This window comes from Tursiops truncatus, chromosome 20 (genome assembly GCF_011762595.2).
Source record: "Tursiops truncatus isolate mTurTru1 chromosome 20, mTurTru1.mat.Y, whole genome shotgun sequence".
Lineage (NCBI taxonomy): Eukaryota > Metazoa > Chordata > Mammalia > Artiodactyla > Delphinidae > Tursiops > Tursiops truncatus.
Genome location: NC_047053.1, coordinates 34,779,626 through 34,796,645, shown reverse-complemented (window position 1 = coordinate 34,796,645; position 17,020 = coordinate 34,779,626). Strand labels below are relative to the sequence as shown.

Genomic DNA, 17,020 nt, shown 5'->3' with positions numbered 1-17,020 from the left:
TCCTTCTTCCAGTTTTGCCCGAACTTTTCATTCCTCATGACCCACCCACTCCTCACCTCACCCAGATTGGCTCCCTTCACTGAAATGGCCCCAGCTAAGCTCACTAATGACTTCCATGTTGCTACCTCCAATGGGCGATTTTATCGTTTCTCTTATTATACTGCATTTGACACTTCTAACAGTTTTGTATTTGTTCTCTGACATATGTTTCCTTCCTGTCTATCTCTAGCCAACTCTTTTCCTTCTTTGTGGCTTATCTTTTTTTACTGGCCCTCAAATATAAGCATTCCTTAAGGTTTAGGAAGCTTTAGGTTCCTTAAGGTTCCCGGGCCCCCTTCTCTCTTCACTCTATACTCCCTGATGATCCAACACACCAAGGGCTTCACAATTACACCTCGAAACCGGTATATCCCAGAACCATCTCTCCAGTCTTGATCTCTCCTCTGAATCCTAGGCTCAAAAATTCAATAGCCCATGTGATACCTCCATTTGGAATTCTCGAGGCATCTCATAAGCAACAAGTAAAATGAATTTAATGATCTAATTTCCCAGTTTATCTTCCCACTGGTCTCTATGTTGGTGAATCCATCCTACTCACCTCTTTGTCCTTACTCTATCCAATCAGCAAGTTCTAACAAATTTGCCCCCAAACCTCTCTCAAATGTATTTTTTTCTCCAGCTCTGCCACCTCCGTAGTTCAAGTTCTGCTATCTCTTGCCTTCCTCCATCCCCACTCTCAACATCAACTTTTCTACACTCAAGCCAAAGATCTTAGAATAAAAATCTTGTCACCCCCTCCTGCTTAATAAAGCTTCCATGATTTCCCCACTGTTCTTAGTATAAGTACCCAGATTCTAAATGTGACCTGTGAAGGTCCTGCCAGGTCTGGCTTCTAGCTTGCTCTCACACTTCTCCACACTCCAGCCACCCAGCCTTCTCTGGGCTCCTAGAACACAGGCACCATATGCTCCCTCCTGAGTCTGCGCTCCATGCAGGCGATTTCTTCTGTGTGGAACGTGACTCTCCAACGTCACCAAGTTGACAGCTCTTCATCCTGCAGCTCTCACTTCAAAAGTTGCTTTCTTAGGGAAGCCTTCCTGGATGCCCCAGAAGAGATTAACTCCCCACTCCAGGCTCTCACGGCGCCTTACACATTTCTTTCAGAGCACTCACCATGGCTTGACGTCATGTCTTTGTGAGATTATTAAGGACAGTCTCTTCCCCATTAGACTCGTCAGGTCCAATGAGGGCAGGGAGCAGTTAGTTTTACTCACTGTTTATCCCTAGAAACGAGCACAGTCCCTGGCACATCATATATGGTATAAATAAATTTTTAGCAAAGAAAACAGAAAGGGCTCTAAAAATTCATTCTTAAAAGGCCAAACCAGGGCTTCCCTGGTGGCGCAGTGGTTAAGAATCCGCCTGCCAATGAAGGGGACATGGGTTCGAGACCTGGCCCGGGAAGATCCCACATGCCGCGGAGCAACTGAGCCTGCGCTCTAGAGCCTGTGCTCTGCAACAAGAGAAGCCAAGACAATGAGAAGCCCACGCACCGCAACAAAGAGTAGCCCCCGCTTGCCTCAACTAGAGAAAGCCCATGAGCAGCAACAAAGACCCAATACAGCCAAAAATAAAAACAAATTAATAAATTTATTTAAAAAAAGAAAGGCAAAACCAATGCAAGGTTCTTAAACTTCAGTGGGTGTAGAAGACCTTGGGGATCACCCACTGGTATGCTGACCATGCTCAAACGCCCTCTTTTTTCCCTCTTTAACTGTTGTTCAGAGGTAATGGAGACATGAATAGAGGTAATGGAGACATGAATGATACACTGTGGAGACCACTTCCCTGGAATGACTGAAGATTACATTGGATTTATCAGGGGATGTGCCTACTTCTCATTAGTGTTTCAATAAAAATAAACACTCCCAATACCTGTAAGAGATAGCAAAAAAATGTTTATTTACCCAGAGAGATTAAAATGTGTAATATGACTATTGGTTCATGTATCAATGTCAATCTATCTATAAATTTCCAAAAAGGCAGTACTTCATTTTACCATTAAACTAGTAAGTGCATTTTAAAGTGCTGTAGGATAACAGGAAATAACAAAGCACAGATGTTGGAGGGCAAATTTGAAAGCACACCAGTGGTGTGCTGGAACCAGTTCACACTGGCTCTATAGAGCCATTCGTTAAAATTTTCAGAAATTTTGAGAGATGTTTGTTAAATGGCCAATTAAAAATTAAATTGTATCAATGTACAACTAACAGCAAAAGTAATAAATACTCAAAATTCATCTCTTCCTAATTATCTTACACTTTACCATTGCCTATGGCTTGAGGTTCTACTCGTTTACCCCATCTGTATGGTGGCAGTACTCGACAGTGGGGAGCTGCACACCCCTTCCAACTCTGCACCCGGTAACGTCACCTCAGGGTTTGAAATGGCCATAGTGGGGGTATTTACACCATGGAAACTAGCAAATGCTACCCATCGGGGCTGACATTTTGGGGAACTAAATGTTATACCTTTAAGTAGCACGCCACTGAACAAAACCACTGCCCAGAAAAACATTTTAAGGGTCTGTAATAAATGTGAAGCCAACTTTTACTTGGAAGATGGATAGGTTAAAGAAGTATAGAAACATGTGTCTGTCTTGAGGAAATCATTCTCAAAACTGTGTAAGGGTTGATGGCGATTGTTTTCTCAATTTGAAGCTATAATTATTCTACAGACATGACTTTTATTACAAACATCAGTCACTGAGGTGTCTGTAATTTTACGGAACAACCTGTATACCATCACTTCTAAACAAACATAAGTGTGTTGACTAAATTGAGATGTTAAGTTCTTCAGAGTGGGCGGGAGAGATTCCCTTCCAAACTTCTGGAAAGAGTGGCTTACACTCAAGCCATGTTTGCTTACCTTCTCATCAGTCTTGGCTTCTGCCTCCACCATTTGACAGAAACTGCTCTAAGGTAACCGCTGACCTCCTTCCTGCTAAATTCAATAGCTTTTCCGTCCTCAGTGTTATGACCCCCCGGCTTTGTTTCTGTGGGCCACTCCCGTCTCCTCCATTAGACTGGATTAGTGGAGGGAAAATCCTACCCCTCACCTCAAACCTGGCCTAGCACAGTGTCTGCCACTTTCTAGGTGCTCAGGCACTGTTTGCTCAGTCAGTGGCCTGAGTTTTCGTCTCTGTGACCTTGAGCAGTCATCTCACTTCTCTGGATGTGTTTTCTCAGACATGAAAAGAAGATGAGTTATGTGGGGGCCCCTTTTTTTCCCTGACGTTTGTCAAAAGCTCACCTTCCAGGGTCTTGAGGGGGCTAAAGCTCACCCCATTTCAACTGAGCATTATGAGCAGGGGTGCCCACTTGGGCAAATTCTTAGATTTCCACTTTCTTTCTGGTCTGGGGGCCTAAGGCCCAAAGCTATTCCTTTGCCTTCTTTTTTTTTTTTTTTTTTTTTAACATCTTTCCTTTGCCTTCTGCTGCTTCTTGGCTCAGAGCCAGGTTGAGTGACCTCAAGGATGTTACGGTTCTATCACCTTAGGATGAACGGGAGCTGCACAACACAAGCCGGCAAGCGTACAGAACTCCCGTGAGATCTGTACGCTACAGGTCCTGGTGCAACATTCCCATACTGGAGTAATGCATATTTTATCTTCATAATGTTTTCCCCCTGAGGTTGATCCCCTTCAACTCCTTAGTCATTTCTGTTGCTTGTACTGAATTCCCTCAAGTCTAAAATTCTCTTTTCCTAGAGCTGCAGGAATCAGAACCAAAGAGTATTCCAGATGCCACTTTCTACTCCAGCATTACAGGATTTACAGAGGGGGAATGATATCTTGCATTATAATAGCTTAGCCACATAAAGATCCCATCAGTCGACAACATTCAAGTTTCCGCTCTCATCTGGAGGTCAAAGCTTCTGGTTCTCCCAGCTCATTATCCCCAATACTGATCATCCTACATTTGCTTCCTTGCTTACTGTCTCCAGGAGGTGTCCACCTATTGGGTCAAAGTCCCCAAGGTGGCAAGGTCACTTCTGAAATTAAAAGGGGGGAAACACATCTACCTTGTGCATACACACACATAAAGAGCAGTCCGACCATACTCACCTGAATGCTGGATTAGTCAGCGAGCCATTAGAATTGAATCTAAATGATACAGGGCAGGGTTCAGGGAACAATCATGAGATAAAGGAAACACACAGGCCCGGGCTGATTAAAAAGATAATTAGCTGTGGAAAATAAGGTTGGGCTCCAGCCAAGAATTTGTCTTTGACAAAGATAAACCAAAGGATCCAATATAGTCACGTTGGGGGGATTTAGTTGCTGTTCTTTTATAGGAGTTGAAGAGCCAGAACAAAGCAACAGTCAGTTTCAAAGTACAGCTCAACTCCCCCCCCCCCCCGTCTGTTGTTTTGCTCATAAACATACAGGCTGTTTCCTTTCATCTGCACAGGCTCACGCAATATGGAGAACCTACAATAGGTTTAAGCCAGAATTATAAATGAATGCGCAGAGTGGTGGTCAAGCTAGAGATCTTTTGGCCTAAGAAAGAATCTTGATGTCTCTGGCTAGAATTTAAAAAAAAAAAAAAGAGGAACCTCTTAAAGGCCTAAAAGCCCAGCAGACTTACCAGTGATAAGGAAAAGAGAGGCATCTCTTACCTGAATTGTTAAACCTCATAAAGGTGTTTGAAATGCCTAATAACACAGCTTTAATCTCTACATAAGGAACAAGAAAATTTTTCCGTGAATGGCCAGATAGAGGGGGGCTGACAATAAGGAAGGAGGGAAGTTGGGGAATGATGCCAGATACAGTATTTGGACCTGAAACTGCAACTCCAAAGGTTCTGTGAAACTACTTGCCTGAAATATTGTTTTGATAAATAAGCCATATCCTTGTGGAATTGAAATCTCCAACTGTTCCACTGGCACGGACATCTCTGCAGTGACAGCACATGCCCCAGACTGTGGAGCTAACCTGAATTAAATTTCAGATGTGGGGGAGCTCAGGGAGGGGGTGGTGGCAGTGGGAGGTTTATGAACAGTATGCTGGGGCTCTGATGTTGTCATAACCAGATGGCTTCAACTCTATCATTTAAACAGAAACAAACACGTCCAGAAAGAATAATGACAGGAGAGGCATCAAACAGCTTCACCTGTACCCGAAATCCTAACTGCTTTGTACCCAACAGTAAAGCCCACAGTGGAAATCCCGTAAATTTTGGGAAATCCCAGAAGAGACTTTCATCTTGCCAGAAGCTTGGTGCCAGAACTGCTACCCTCCTGAGGACATGTTCCCTGAACCTACCAGCCCCCAATCCACAGCTTTCTGTGAATGAGGAAGGGCAAATCTGAAGCCCGGTTTGTCCTCCTGGATCCTCTGACACACAGGCCAGCTGAGGCACCTTTCCAGAGCTTCTGCTCTTGCCATCCCCACAGAAAGAAAGCTTTACCTCAGATTGCGTACCTAAACATTTCAGAAATGGAACTTCCTCCAGTTGCTTACATAATCTTTTCAGGGTATCACATTAGAAGAACTCTCACTCAAGTTTTGTAACCTTAGGCATGTCCCTCAGGGTTTCAATTTCTCTCACCTATAAAATGGGAAGATGCTATCTATCTCTCATTTATCCTACCCAACCCATCGAGTTGTTGGGAAGTTCAAATGAGATACTGTACAGGAAGGTTTGCTGAAACGTGAGCAGTGCTGAGCCAGTGCAGTTACCTGAGAGACAGTGTGCGTACAGGAGACCCTGGGTATGCCCTGGTCCCCAGATCCACGTGCTGATCTGGAAAGTGAGGACTCAGGAGGCACAGGACAGCAGCCAGGACATGGAGAACTGGGCACTTGCTCACATAGGTGACACTTAGGAGGAAACCGAGAAGCGCAAAGGAGTGGTTTCTAATAAGCAAATCCTGCCTTTGATTAGACTGATAATAGGTCAAATAATACACACCTTGGCCCAATGGCCAATGGTTCTCCAGTGTATCCCACTGCCCTGTCCAGCACTGCTGCAGGGAAGGCAGAGGAGGAGCCCCAGAGCATTCCTGTGAGCTCACTGGGAATTTGGACATTAACTTTTCTGCAAACACATCCAGTCAGTGACAGAACCAGTCAGAGATAAGAACTTCCCTTTATTAAGTCTCCACATTCATGTCCCCTTGATATTTTTGTATTTACTTAAGGAGAAGGGGGATTGGGAATTCGGTCTTAAAACATGTAGGGTGCAGGAAAGCCCACTTCCGTTACTCGCCTTGGCAGAAGCAGCCTGATTCCTCAGTAGGATGTGGACTGTGAGCTAAGAAGGACAAGGGACTGGCGGATGCTGGTACCTCACAAAGGAAACTTGAGATTAGGGAGACGCAATAAATTCCTACCGCTTAGACATCTGGAGCATAATCTCTGCAAGCTAAAGAATCAAACTCGGCCTTCAAAATCCCTTAAGGAACTCAGACCCCGAAGACAAGCCAGGTGAGTGAAACAAAAGACCAGAGATACCACACAGTACAAAATAGTCATTATTTATATTTTCAAAAAGAAAAAAATTAACATTTGGAAGTTCTCCCCTGTAGGAAGAGGGGCGAATTGGAAGGAACAGGACTGGCTCCTATGCAGGTGGCAAGTCAGGTACGAACAGCTGAGCAATCCGGGCTGGGAGTTTTTCCACACAGCATTAATAATAAAATTTCCTTTTCTCGTCTTTTTGCTCTGTTTTTGTTTTGTGTGTGTTTGTTTTTTAGAAAAAGGAACAGGGGAGAAGAAATAAAATCAGAGAAAAATGCCAAAAAACATTTTCCACAATATCTAAAAACAGAGAACCATAGTTTTTGTCAAGACAGTATGAATTCTGGATGAATTACTTTTTCCAGTTTTCAACACCAAATAAAGATTTTTTTCCAAAAGCTACCACATCAGAATACTCATCTTCTAGATCAAAATCGTCTCCTTCCCCTTTCACCTCTCCTTGTTGTTTTTCATAAAAGGGTAACGGGAAGTATTGTGTTCTTGCAAACAATAAGTGCTAACAACAAGAGAGCTCTTCTGATACTTGCATGGTGCGTGGTGAGTTCTCACAAATACCCAAGTTTTAGCACAGCTGGATGTACTAAAACTTCTCTCAACATAAATACTACTGGAATCCAAAAACTGATTTTTGAGAAATTCTGCAAAAATCCTTTCTTCTTTCCTTTTCCCTTCTCTTAAAACTAAATGTCCTTTTTAAATTTTCTTTTTGCTCCAGGCACCTGACGATCTGTTCTGCTCAGTCAGATGCAGACAGGTTTCTCCAAAGTACCACCGCTGGGATGTCCTCAGGGCTAGCGCCTAAACTGAATCCCCACAGTATCAAACTCGGCCAGGCCAAAGAGAACACAGTGACGCAGCAACAGGATTTTCATTAGGTTGAACAGCCCCGAGTCCCGGGCCCTTCCCTCCCCCCACCCCCATTTCCCCCAAGTTTACTTAGTGCTGTTTTAAAAGTCTGGGGCCACGATGCAGTCTTTTCCCCCCACAACGGAGTAGAAGCTCCACAGATTGCGCTGTCTACCTGGTGGTTTGTGGCAGCAACAGTGGCTGCTGCTTCTGGAACGTAAACGGAGTCTTACAACAGGCAGGATCTTAGGACTGCTTCAGGCGCTTGCGCGGGGGTCCCAGGAACGGGCACTGTGCTGAAGCCAGAGAGCGGTACGCCTCAGCCACCAAGTGGGGATGTGACACCACCATTGACTTCCACCCGGAGGTCTCCAAGACGTCCGAAGCATGACTAGGAGAAATGCGAGAGATGGGTTACCAGAGGGGTGAGTGGAGGATGAATCACACAGCCACCTAGACAGCCGAATTCCCCAGGGTTTGCTGTTATGGGTGTCAATGCAAGACGTACTCAGACAGAACCCTTAACATGCATGAGAATTTGCTTGTTAGAAAATGTGCAGACAGGTGACCAGGTTACAACTGTTGTAACTCTGAAAACTAGGACTCTGAGATGCTATGTTCTCAATTACAAAAGATGAAATGTTCCTCAGGCTCTTCTCTACATCATCAATGCTCTTCATATTCGTTGGTGATGCTGGTAAAGAGAAAGAGCAAGACTTCTCTGGGTCAGACAGCTCTGAGCTTCCATCTGGCTTTGCCATTTACTAGTCCCATAACCACAAAGCAGGTCACGGCCTGGGGCCTATTTGATAATCGAAAAAGAGGGGCTAATACTCACACTTCACTGAACGGTTAACATCTAAAAAGCACCAAGCAAGCGTCCAGCACAGAGTGAGCACTCAGGACAAGGAACACTTTGCTTCGGAACAATCTTACAGACTTAGAGGACACCATTTCCTGTTTTCAGGGCATTTTCTGAGTTAAGTAATGTTTACTCACCTACCCTGCGACCTCTTAGACCTCTCACCCCCCAGAACTGCTGTTTTGAGGGCTTTATTAGTAGGCCTGCTTCTCTTCCTGGGGTTTTTTCCAACTTTTGCTCCCCATCAGGCAAAGGAGTATAACATGTCCCACTGAGAATTATTTCAGAAAGTAATATGGTCATTTAGGATGAAGGAACAGTTCTACTGGAATTTACGCTTCTTTCTCAAAACAGTTATTTTACGACCTCGTCTCCTGATCATGCCTTCTCTTTTCCCCCGTTCTGCAGTCGACCACTGGACACTCTTACTAACTCATAAAAATCCACTTCTGCTCTCCCAGAGATCTGCATGTCTTTTTTTTAACGGTGAGTATGAAGTACAGATACTATCGCTTTAGGGGACACAGCTTTTTCAGACCAGCAAGTTGTCATTTTCATCAATTCTGATCCTGCAAGGTAGTAATACACTTCACTCACCAATCAGATTAGACTGATGAAAGCAGAACCATTTTTCACACCGTCAAGCTGAAGGAAAAGATGGACACTCTCTACTTACTACTAAGAAGCTTGATGAAGCTACTCACCTGTTTCACTCACCAATTCAAAGTCTTCCTTTCTCATTCGTTAACTAACCCAACTACCCTGAAAGAACTCTGAAGATGACAACTCACTAGTTGATGAAATCCACTGCCTGAGTTTTCAGCTGATCTGCGCTGTGGAGGTCAGCCAGGATGAGAATCTCTGCGGCGTTCTCCACGGAGAGGTTACTGCAGAGGGCATCCTCACACATGACCTTTAAACGCTCCAAGGCATACTGTAAAACACAAGCGTGGCTGTCGTCAGAGCAGGAATGCTCTGGACTGACCGCTACTGAAGTTGTTTTCTTCAGCTGTACCATCACGTAACTGGATACCTTAACAAAACTGCACAGACCACGAAAATGCTGCTACTGCAATTATAAAACAAAACCATACTCCGAAGGCCGAAATGAACAGCCAAGATACCTTGCATAGCTGCCATTCAAGTTCTAAAGTCTATTAGAAAAGTGGCAATTATGGAATAGACCCACATCTTCAAGTTTTCCCCTACCCCGGCTACCATTAAAGTGTCTCTTAAACCATCACCACCTACCCTTACAATGAGGTATTTCTCTGCTTCAAGTTGACAGGGACATTACATTTAAATTTCTGCAATCCTTTTATTTAGAGCCAGACTAGGGTGCAGCACAGTCCTTTCTACTTAAGCATTGTCACCAGCCCAGCAGGATATTCCAACTGTCCCATCAGGCTGTGAAAAGGAGCCCTGTGGTGACATTCACCAGCATCTCTACCACTAGTTATTCCTGAATGAGTGTCAACTAAAGGCCTCCTTTTCAACAGAAAAGGATAAATGGAGTCCTATCTTATCGGGGTTGAGGTTAAGATTCTTAGGGTAGAAGAACAAAGCAACAGAGACCCTGGATCCAGTTTCAGCCTAAAAACTTCCTATTTTCCAAGTAAAGGGTATAAATAAATGTTTTGGAAATGAAGGCCTAGGTTAACATTGGGCACATCTGATCTACCTGATTTGTTTTGATGCAACTGTGCTACTTGCTCTCAAATATATTATGAACTTACTAAGGAATTTCAGGGAAAAGGGGGAAGAAGGGATAAAGGAAGGCACAAAATAAAATGTCATTAATCAGCTCATAGGAGAATGATTTGCTCTGAGGGTATCCACAGTCTCCATACAGGTCCCATCTTGAGGGCCTGAGAACTGAATGACACAACACTCCTTCAGGCTGAATCATGACGATCAAACCAAGACACTTTTATTGTTATGAATTCTGGGTGAGGAGGCATATCTGCTGGCACTGTGATCTCCTGCAGCAAAAAGAGAATTTTATTGGTTTTGGGTGCAGCTTTAATTTCTTACATTTGAGTAACTAGAAAACAGTTTCCATGGAAAACGGGAATGACACTACACAAGAAAGAAATTAGGCTGCCGTTTTTGTTTTAAAAGACTGGAAAAGGTTAAGTAAATGTTCAGTCTTCATACAGTGCTGCAGAGAATATTCGTCTTATCCTTTCTCAATAAAATTCTTTTAAAAGGACTTTTACTGTGAATAGCTCTGATCCCTACTGCATAATTAGACAAGAGTAGCCATTTTCGTCCCTTGGGGACAAAGGTTTTTTTCTTAATTATGCTTCTGAAAAACCTGCCTAATGGTAGTCCTTACCCGGGAGATTGAAATTTGTCTCCTAGGCCTGGGCTATGTGTTTTGTTTTGTTTTTGGTCTAATTACACATGTCCCCAGGAGACTGGAAAAACTTAGAAGAAGCTGTTTTAGCCTCTTGGATAAATTCTAGATGTTTAGATCCTTCCATGAAAATTTTCTTATTCTGTTTTCCTGAAGCTCACAAGGAGGTGTAAAGGTAAAAATGTTTTCAAATAAGCTTAGAGCAAGGACTGTCTAATGGGAAATTTTGAATGGAATTTGAAAAACGCACCCTTCCGTTACTTCTCATTCATAAATTTAGAGCACCGCTGTGATTCAACTGCTTTAACTAACACATTGTACTGAAAAGCACCAACCTCAGAACGTCAGTTCAGGCTGACCCCCGCTCTCTCTACTTACAATAGGTTCCCAGTAGGCTCTCTGGCTGAGGAGCAGGAATGAAAACCCAGGGACACCCTGGGTCTAACCCTGGCTCTGAGAATGTACAACTCTGAGTTTTAGTATTTCTGTCTAAAAATTGGACCTTGTGATGCTACTCATCCTTATGGGAGCTAGACAATGAGGGGGATAAATGCCTGGTATGTATAAGCACAAGTGACTGCTTCACTGAAAATCAGAGGAAGGGGAATACCCTGGCAGTCCAGTGGTCAGGACTCTGTGCTCTCACTGCCGAGGGCCTGGGTTCGATCCCTGCTTGGGGAACTAAAATCCCACAAGCCGTGTGGTGAGGCCAAAAAAAAAAAGAAGAAGAAAAAAAACAATCAGAGGGCGGATGAGGCAGAATCAATATAAACTCATTTTTATAAGAAGCAGCCATTTGGGCTGTGTATTCTACTTCCCCAGAACTCACAGCGAATATTTTCTTTCCGTTTCCACTGGAGGCAAGTTTCCTCTGGTCAGAACTGAGCTAGACTGGAAGGGTATAGGATGTTCACATTGCTTAATTGTACTTAATAAAGTCTTGAAAGGTGATAAGAAAGGTGCAGCTATTATTCAATCCTTTTCACCGGTAGCACTGATTGGGTTTACATGCCTCATCCTCTACAAACACTCCAAAAAGATGATCAATAAAGATAAAACCTCCACTGTAAACACAAACACTCTCCTCCGGGGTGCTAAGGGAGAAGGATGGAGATTACTCCCGGGAGTGAATCCTGAGAAGGCTCTAGTGCTCTCAGGCCAGAGCCAGCTGTGCCCCTCGGGTGGGCGCTGCAGCATCACGGCAGGAAAAGGAGGCACCTCCAGCAGAGAACCATCTTTCTCACGGGGTCTACTGCTGGCCGGGTTTAAGCCCTTTAACACCCTTGCCTCAACTGCCCCCCAATGTAAGAGAAGCTTCCACAGGATAAATAGCAATCCTTTTACACACACCCCCACCGCCACCCCTCAGTCACGTTTCCTCAGACCACAGGGCCTTGGAGGAACAGGTCACTGCTCTCTCTGGTCTATCTACACAATGAAAGTCAGTTTCCCAAAGTGTGTTTTGGGGAACACTAATCCCCAGAGGTGATCCTTGAGAAAAGTAACTCCAGGGTTAACTAAATTGGAGAAATTTGTCTATTATATTCTCTTTTAGAAAACCAACAGTACACACTGACATACTAAAGGTTCTGAGAAAGGTCCTGCTATAAAAGAGCAACACAAAAAAACCCAGTTTGACTTGGTGTTTCATTAACCTCTTCCCCTCAACCCTATTTTGGGAATCACCAGCCTGTTGTTTTAGGTAATAACCATATTTCCTTAAGGCTAAGATCTATATTTTTATTTTCACACTTTAACATTTCTCAAATTAAAACGTGTCTTACAATCAAAGCATACATTTATTGTAGTAGTCTCTCTTTTTTCCCAAAGATCTATTCGTCATCTTTCAATTCTGAATATGGTATATTTCAATAACTTCTAAGATAAAAGCTGAAAATGCTAATAAGCAGGATACTAGGTAAAAGTTATTCTCTTACTGACAAAGTGTAAATAGAAGTTAATGAACTCAAGAATATTTTTGTAAATTACAAAGCCAAATTATAAATCCAAATGTTAGTATTATCTGAATCTTTAAAATCACTGTGGTTAAATTTGAGATCGGCAAGAGGAGAGAGGTAAACATCAACTCATCCTTCTTCTCCATAATCAGGATGACCATATAATTTGCCCTTCAAAGCAGGATACTTTTGAAAATAAAAAGGGCGCTATCAGTAACTGTGTTGGAACACGAGTGTAAACCAAGACTGTTCTGGCCAAACTAAGATATATGTGGGACTTCCCTGGTGGCCCAGTGGATAAGACTTTGCGCTCCCAATGCAGGGGGCCTGGGTTCAATCCCCGGTCAGGGAACTAGATCCCACATGCGTGCCGCAACTATGAGTTCGCATGCCGCAACTAAGAGCTCGCATGCTGCAACTAAGGAGCCTGCCTGCCGCAACTAAGAAGCCCACGCGCTGCAACTAAGGAGCCCGCCTACTGCAACTAAGACTGGTGTAACCAAATAAATAAATAAATATTAAAAAAAAAAAACGTAACTAAGATATATGTTCATCCTGCCCACAAAGCAACATAAAAAGCCCAGTCATGAAACTCAAGAGGTCACCAAGACTCCTAGTCTTGTTGTTATTGTCCTGTTCTCATCTCACCTTGTCAGCAGCTGCCAGCAAATCGTCAGCCATTTTATCGAGGTTCGGAGCCTTCCCCGTGTAAATGAAGCACATCATTTCCTTAAAAACTTCAGGCTCCACATCATTGATTTCAACCCGATTCTATGCCAAAGAAACTAAAAATGAGAAACATTCCAACGGAACAGAATCCCTAGACAATTTTCATGATTTTAAGCTCTGATGAAGAGAGGAGCTCATACCATTTTAAATCTAACACGAATGGGAAAGTTCTCTTTGCCCTATTTGATTGTAATAGCCTTTTCTCCCATCATATGTACCACCTTTGTTTTCTCAAATACAATAGCAAGACAACTATACCTTTGATTTTTCACCTTTCTTTTCCTCAGTAGAAACACGTGTCTAATACCCTCACCCAAGACTATTTGGATGACCTGCCTGGAATAGTGTTTCTGCTTTACCTAGAATGCTTCCAGACTACCTCTCTCTGCTCTCAGAAATTGTCTGTTCGGGGAACTCTACTCCATTTGAATAACATAATAAGACAAAAAAAACCAGGAAAATAAATCTGCTGCCAAACTGGGAAATGATCTGATTCTAGCCACCTAGCTAAAAAGAGGTATCTCTATCCTGTTACATACCTTTTTGCTTTCCTCCATTTCATGTTCAAACATGGCACTAAAAACTGGAGAACGAGCTACAAAGTGAAAGGAAAACAGAAACAGATATGGTTATCACACCAAAATCTCTTGGTTCTTCTGTTATGAAGAAGAGATCATTTTCTTTTTTTCTTTTCTGGCCACACCATGTGGCTTGTGGGATCTTAGTTCCCCGACCAGGGATTGAACCTGGGCCAATGGCAGTGAAAGCACCGAGTCCTAACCACTGGACTGCCAGGGAACTCCAGAAGAAGAGATCATTTTCTTTCCTGTCCCACTACTACAGAAATGGTCTTTTATATCAAATTATGCCAGAATTATAAAATTACTTTCTTTTTATATTATACAATAAGTGAATAATTATTATATAATACGTAGGGAAAATAAGAAATCACTTCTTTCAAAATAATTTATTGGCTTCATTCCAACCATTCATATTTCAAGGAGATTACTCAAATTACCTATGTTAGATGACAATGATATCCTCTGAGTAGATCTTGGGGTTCAAATGGAAGCTCCTTCATGGTCTAAGCAGGGTGTCCTAATACCTGCATTTTTGCCTGGAACAATGATACGTACACTTCCTCCGCTTCCAGGGACCACACAGCAAGGAGGTCAAGAACAGGGCTCAATGGCATCCCTTAGCTAGGTGAAGTGCAGGCTTATTTATGGCAGGCTGTCTGTTCCTCCAAGCCATGCATTATCAACAGAGATGGTAACGCCCCAAAGAGGTGAAAACAATCTTAGGTATCACAATCATTTGTGGCCCTTCAGATCTTAACCCAACTAGACAAAATCTTATTCCTTAATGTCTTAATTTTTTCCTTAGGGGTGGGAATAATGAAAAAAAGGTTCAGAAACAGTGTTCTAAGCCATGCCCATTCTAGTCTAATGAACACCATGAAAATTAAGTAAACTTAATTTCAACCATGAAAGTAATAAAATGGCTAAGAACTCAAAATTTTATCATGTCCAATAAATCAGGGGTTTTGGTGAAAGTTGAGATTACCAATCTCTATCGAAGAGAGGAGGGACAGATGGAATATATAGAAGGAGTTTCAGCTAACAGGCACCTGGAACTTTGACCTAATTTATGTCAGAAAGGACTAATTTTAGATTGGCCATTTTCTAACCACATAAGCTTGGGCAAATCACGTAACCCTCTGAACCTCAATATTTTAATCTATTCCAAAAGAATATCAGTTCTCATTGTTCTTATCTCTGCAAGGCTATAGACTATAAGGTACTATATAAATACATTACAGAAGCTGAAGACTAAAGGGCTGGTGCTTTTAATAAAGAGGGAAGGGTCCAAAGCAGCAATATGCCTAGAGGGATCAGTGGATAGAGAGAAGCTGATGTTATGAGAATAAATAAAATAATCTAGGGAGACTAAAGTAGAGTGAAAAGAGAACTAAGGCAGACCCTTAGGGAACAACAGCGTTTAAAGGGATGGGTGAAGAAGAGGGAGGCCACACATTAGAAGGCGCCAGAAAGCCAGCCAGAGAAACCAGAAGAAAGGAGTCAAATAATATATAAACTAGAGTCCCTCAAACTTAGGAACTAGCAGGTCATGTAACTTTGGAAAACCGCTTTTGTGGCATGGAGGCAAACTGAGGGTAAGTGGGAGGAAAGAATAGAGAGAATGAATATGTTAACTCAAGAAACTTAGCTCTGGGAAATAAAGAGAGAATTAACTAGAGGGAGAAGCTTGAGCGTGTTTACAGGCTGAGCGTGAACAGGCAACAGGAGAAAGAGATGGCAACGATACCGGAGAACAAGGGTCTAATTGGCAGAGTAAGGCTTCTGAGAAGGCAGCATGAGACAGAACAACGGTAGAAAGTAGTCTGCTTTGGACACGAAGAACACCACCTCCACTGAGAATGCAGAGAAAATGCAAGGGAGAGGCAAGAGCCCAGGGAGAAGGGCCTTGATTTTCTCTTGGAAGAAGTAGCAAGGTCATCTTTTAGGAGCTGGAGATTAAAGGAGAGTGGTAAAGGTGTGAAGTGTCTATTGTTGAGAAAAAGAAAAGGAGCTGACTACGCATCTGTAGAAAGAGGTCTCGGCAGCGCCGAGGGCCTAGCTGAGCACAGAGGCACGAACACAAGAGTTAATGCCTTCCTTTAGCAAGTCTCAGTAACACCTAGTTGAGAGAGGGATCAGGAAGATGGTTAGACTGAGCCAGACAGAGGTTTTGCCAGGTGTGTACTTCAGAATGACAGGGCTGATGGTCTTGGTAAGAAATCTGTTACCTGAAGGTTCATGTGATTTCCTCTTACATCTCTTGGCCTGAATATAATTTTGTGGCTGAAAGCTACGCTTCCCTGTGAGGTAAGGCCATCAGTCTGCCTTAACAGTTCCTGCTGTGTGCCAGTCTTTCTGGTCTTAAAGACCAAGGGCCTATTACTAGAACAAGACCTGATCTTCCACGTCACTGGCAACATTCTCATTCTTCTAGTAAGCTTGTATGGAAGAGAGGGCTAAGACCTCCAGGGCTGGGGATTTGGCTACGTGGTGGTTTAGTCCTGAGTCCAGAATCCTCTCCATTACATCCTAAGTCCCTGTCTAGGGGCTGATACCTGCTCTTAACCAGTGTTTTGACATCTAGCCTCCAGGTGCAAAGGCATCCAATACACATCATCATCCACTCCTTGCAAATGATGGCCTAAGTCCACTACAGAGAGAAAAAAGAAGTAGCATTTTTATGGAGAGTAGCCTTTTTGGTTTTGACAACGAATGTCACCACAATATAAAAATATATTTAGCTGCAGTTTTTTTGGACTAGTTCAAAAAGTTGAAGTCATTCAAAAGGTGATTATGCAGCCTACTGTTTTTCCTCGTTTAACCACAACTAAAGCTCCCCATGAATAAATACCAACCTGCTAAGATAGCTTTGTGAGCCTGGAATTCCTGGCCAGCAACACACAAACAACAGTCTGTGAACCGGGAATTCTCCCACAGTCCTCCTAACTCATCCGCCAACCGGCACTCAGGAACCTTCACCATATTCATGGTGTTCTGGCCAGAAATGTTGACAGAATCTTGCACCACACTCACCTGTGAAAGATAAGAAAACACAGTCCAAAGCTTTTGTTACCAGGAATTTTCTTCCCAGCAGGAGGAGAGATGACTTTTACCTTGTTGTTATGGTACATTTAGAAACTG

General features: G+C 43.0%; 1 protein-coding gene across 4 annotated transcripts in view; it reads right to left on the bottom strand.

Annotated features, from left to right (window-relative positions):
* Positions 1 to 6,133: 6,133 nt before the first annotated feature.
* The window catches only part of SPOP (speckle type BTB/POZ protein), a 67,880-nt gene continuing 56,993 nt past the window's right edge, over positions 6,134 to 17,020 (bottom strand). For all 4 annotated transcript variants that reach the window (XM_019924918.3, XM_019924917.3, XM_019924919.3 and 1 more), the window contains 5 exons: positions 16,735 to 16,912; positions 13,838 to 13,893; positions 13,218 to 13,340; positions 9,044 to 9,186; positions 6,134 to 7,781 (listed from right to left, as the gene is read on the bottom strand). In XM_019924918.3, the coding sequence (XP_019780477.1) occupies positions 7,637 to 7,781; positions 9,044 to 9,186; positions 13,218 to 13,340; positions 13,838 to 13,893; positions 16,735 to 16,912 (645 nt within the window). In that variant the 3' untranslated portion in view covers positions 6,134 to 7,636. The remainder of the gene's footprint in view (positions 7,782 to 9,043; positions 9,187 to 13,217; positions 13,341 to 13,837; positions 13,894 to 16,734; positions 16,913 to 17,020) is intronic.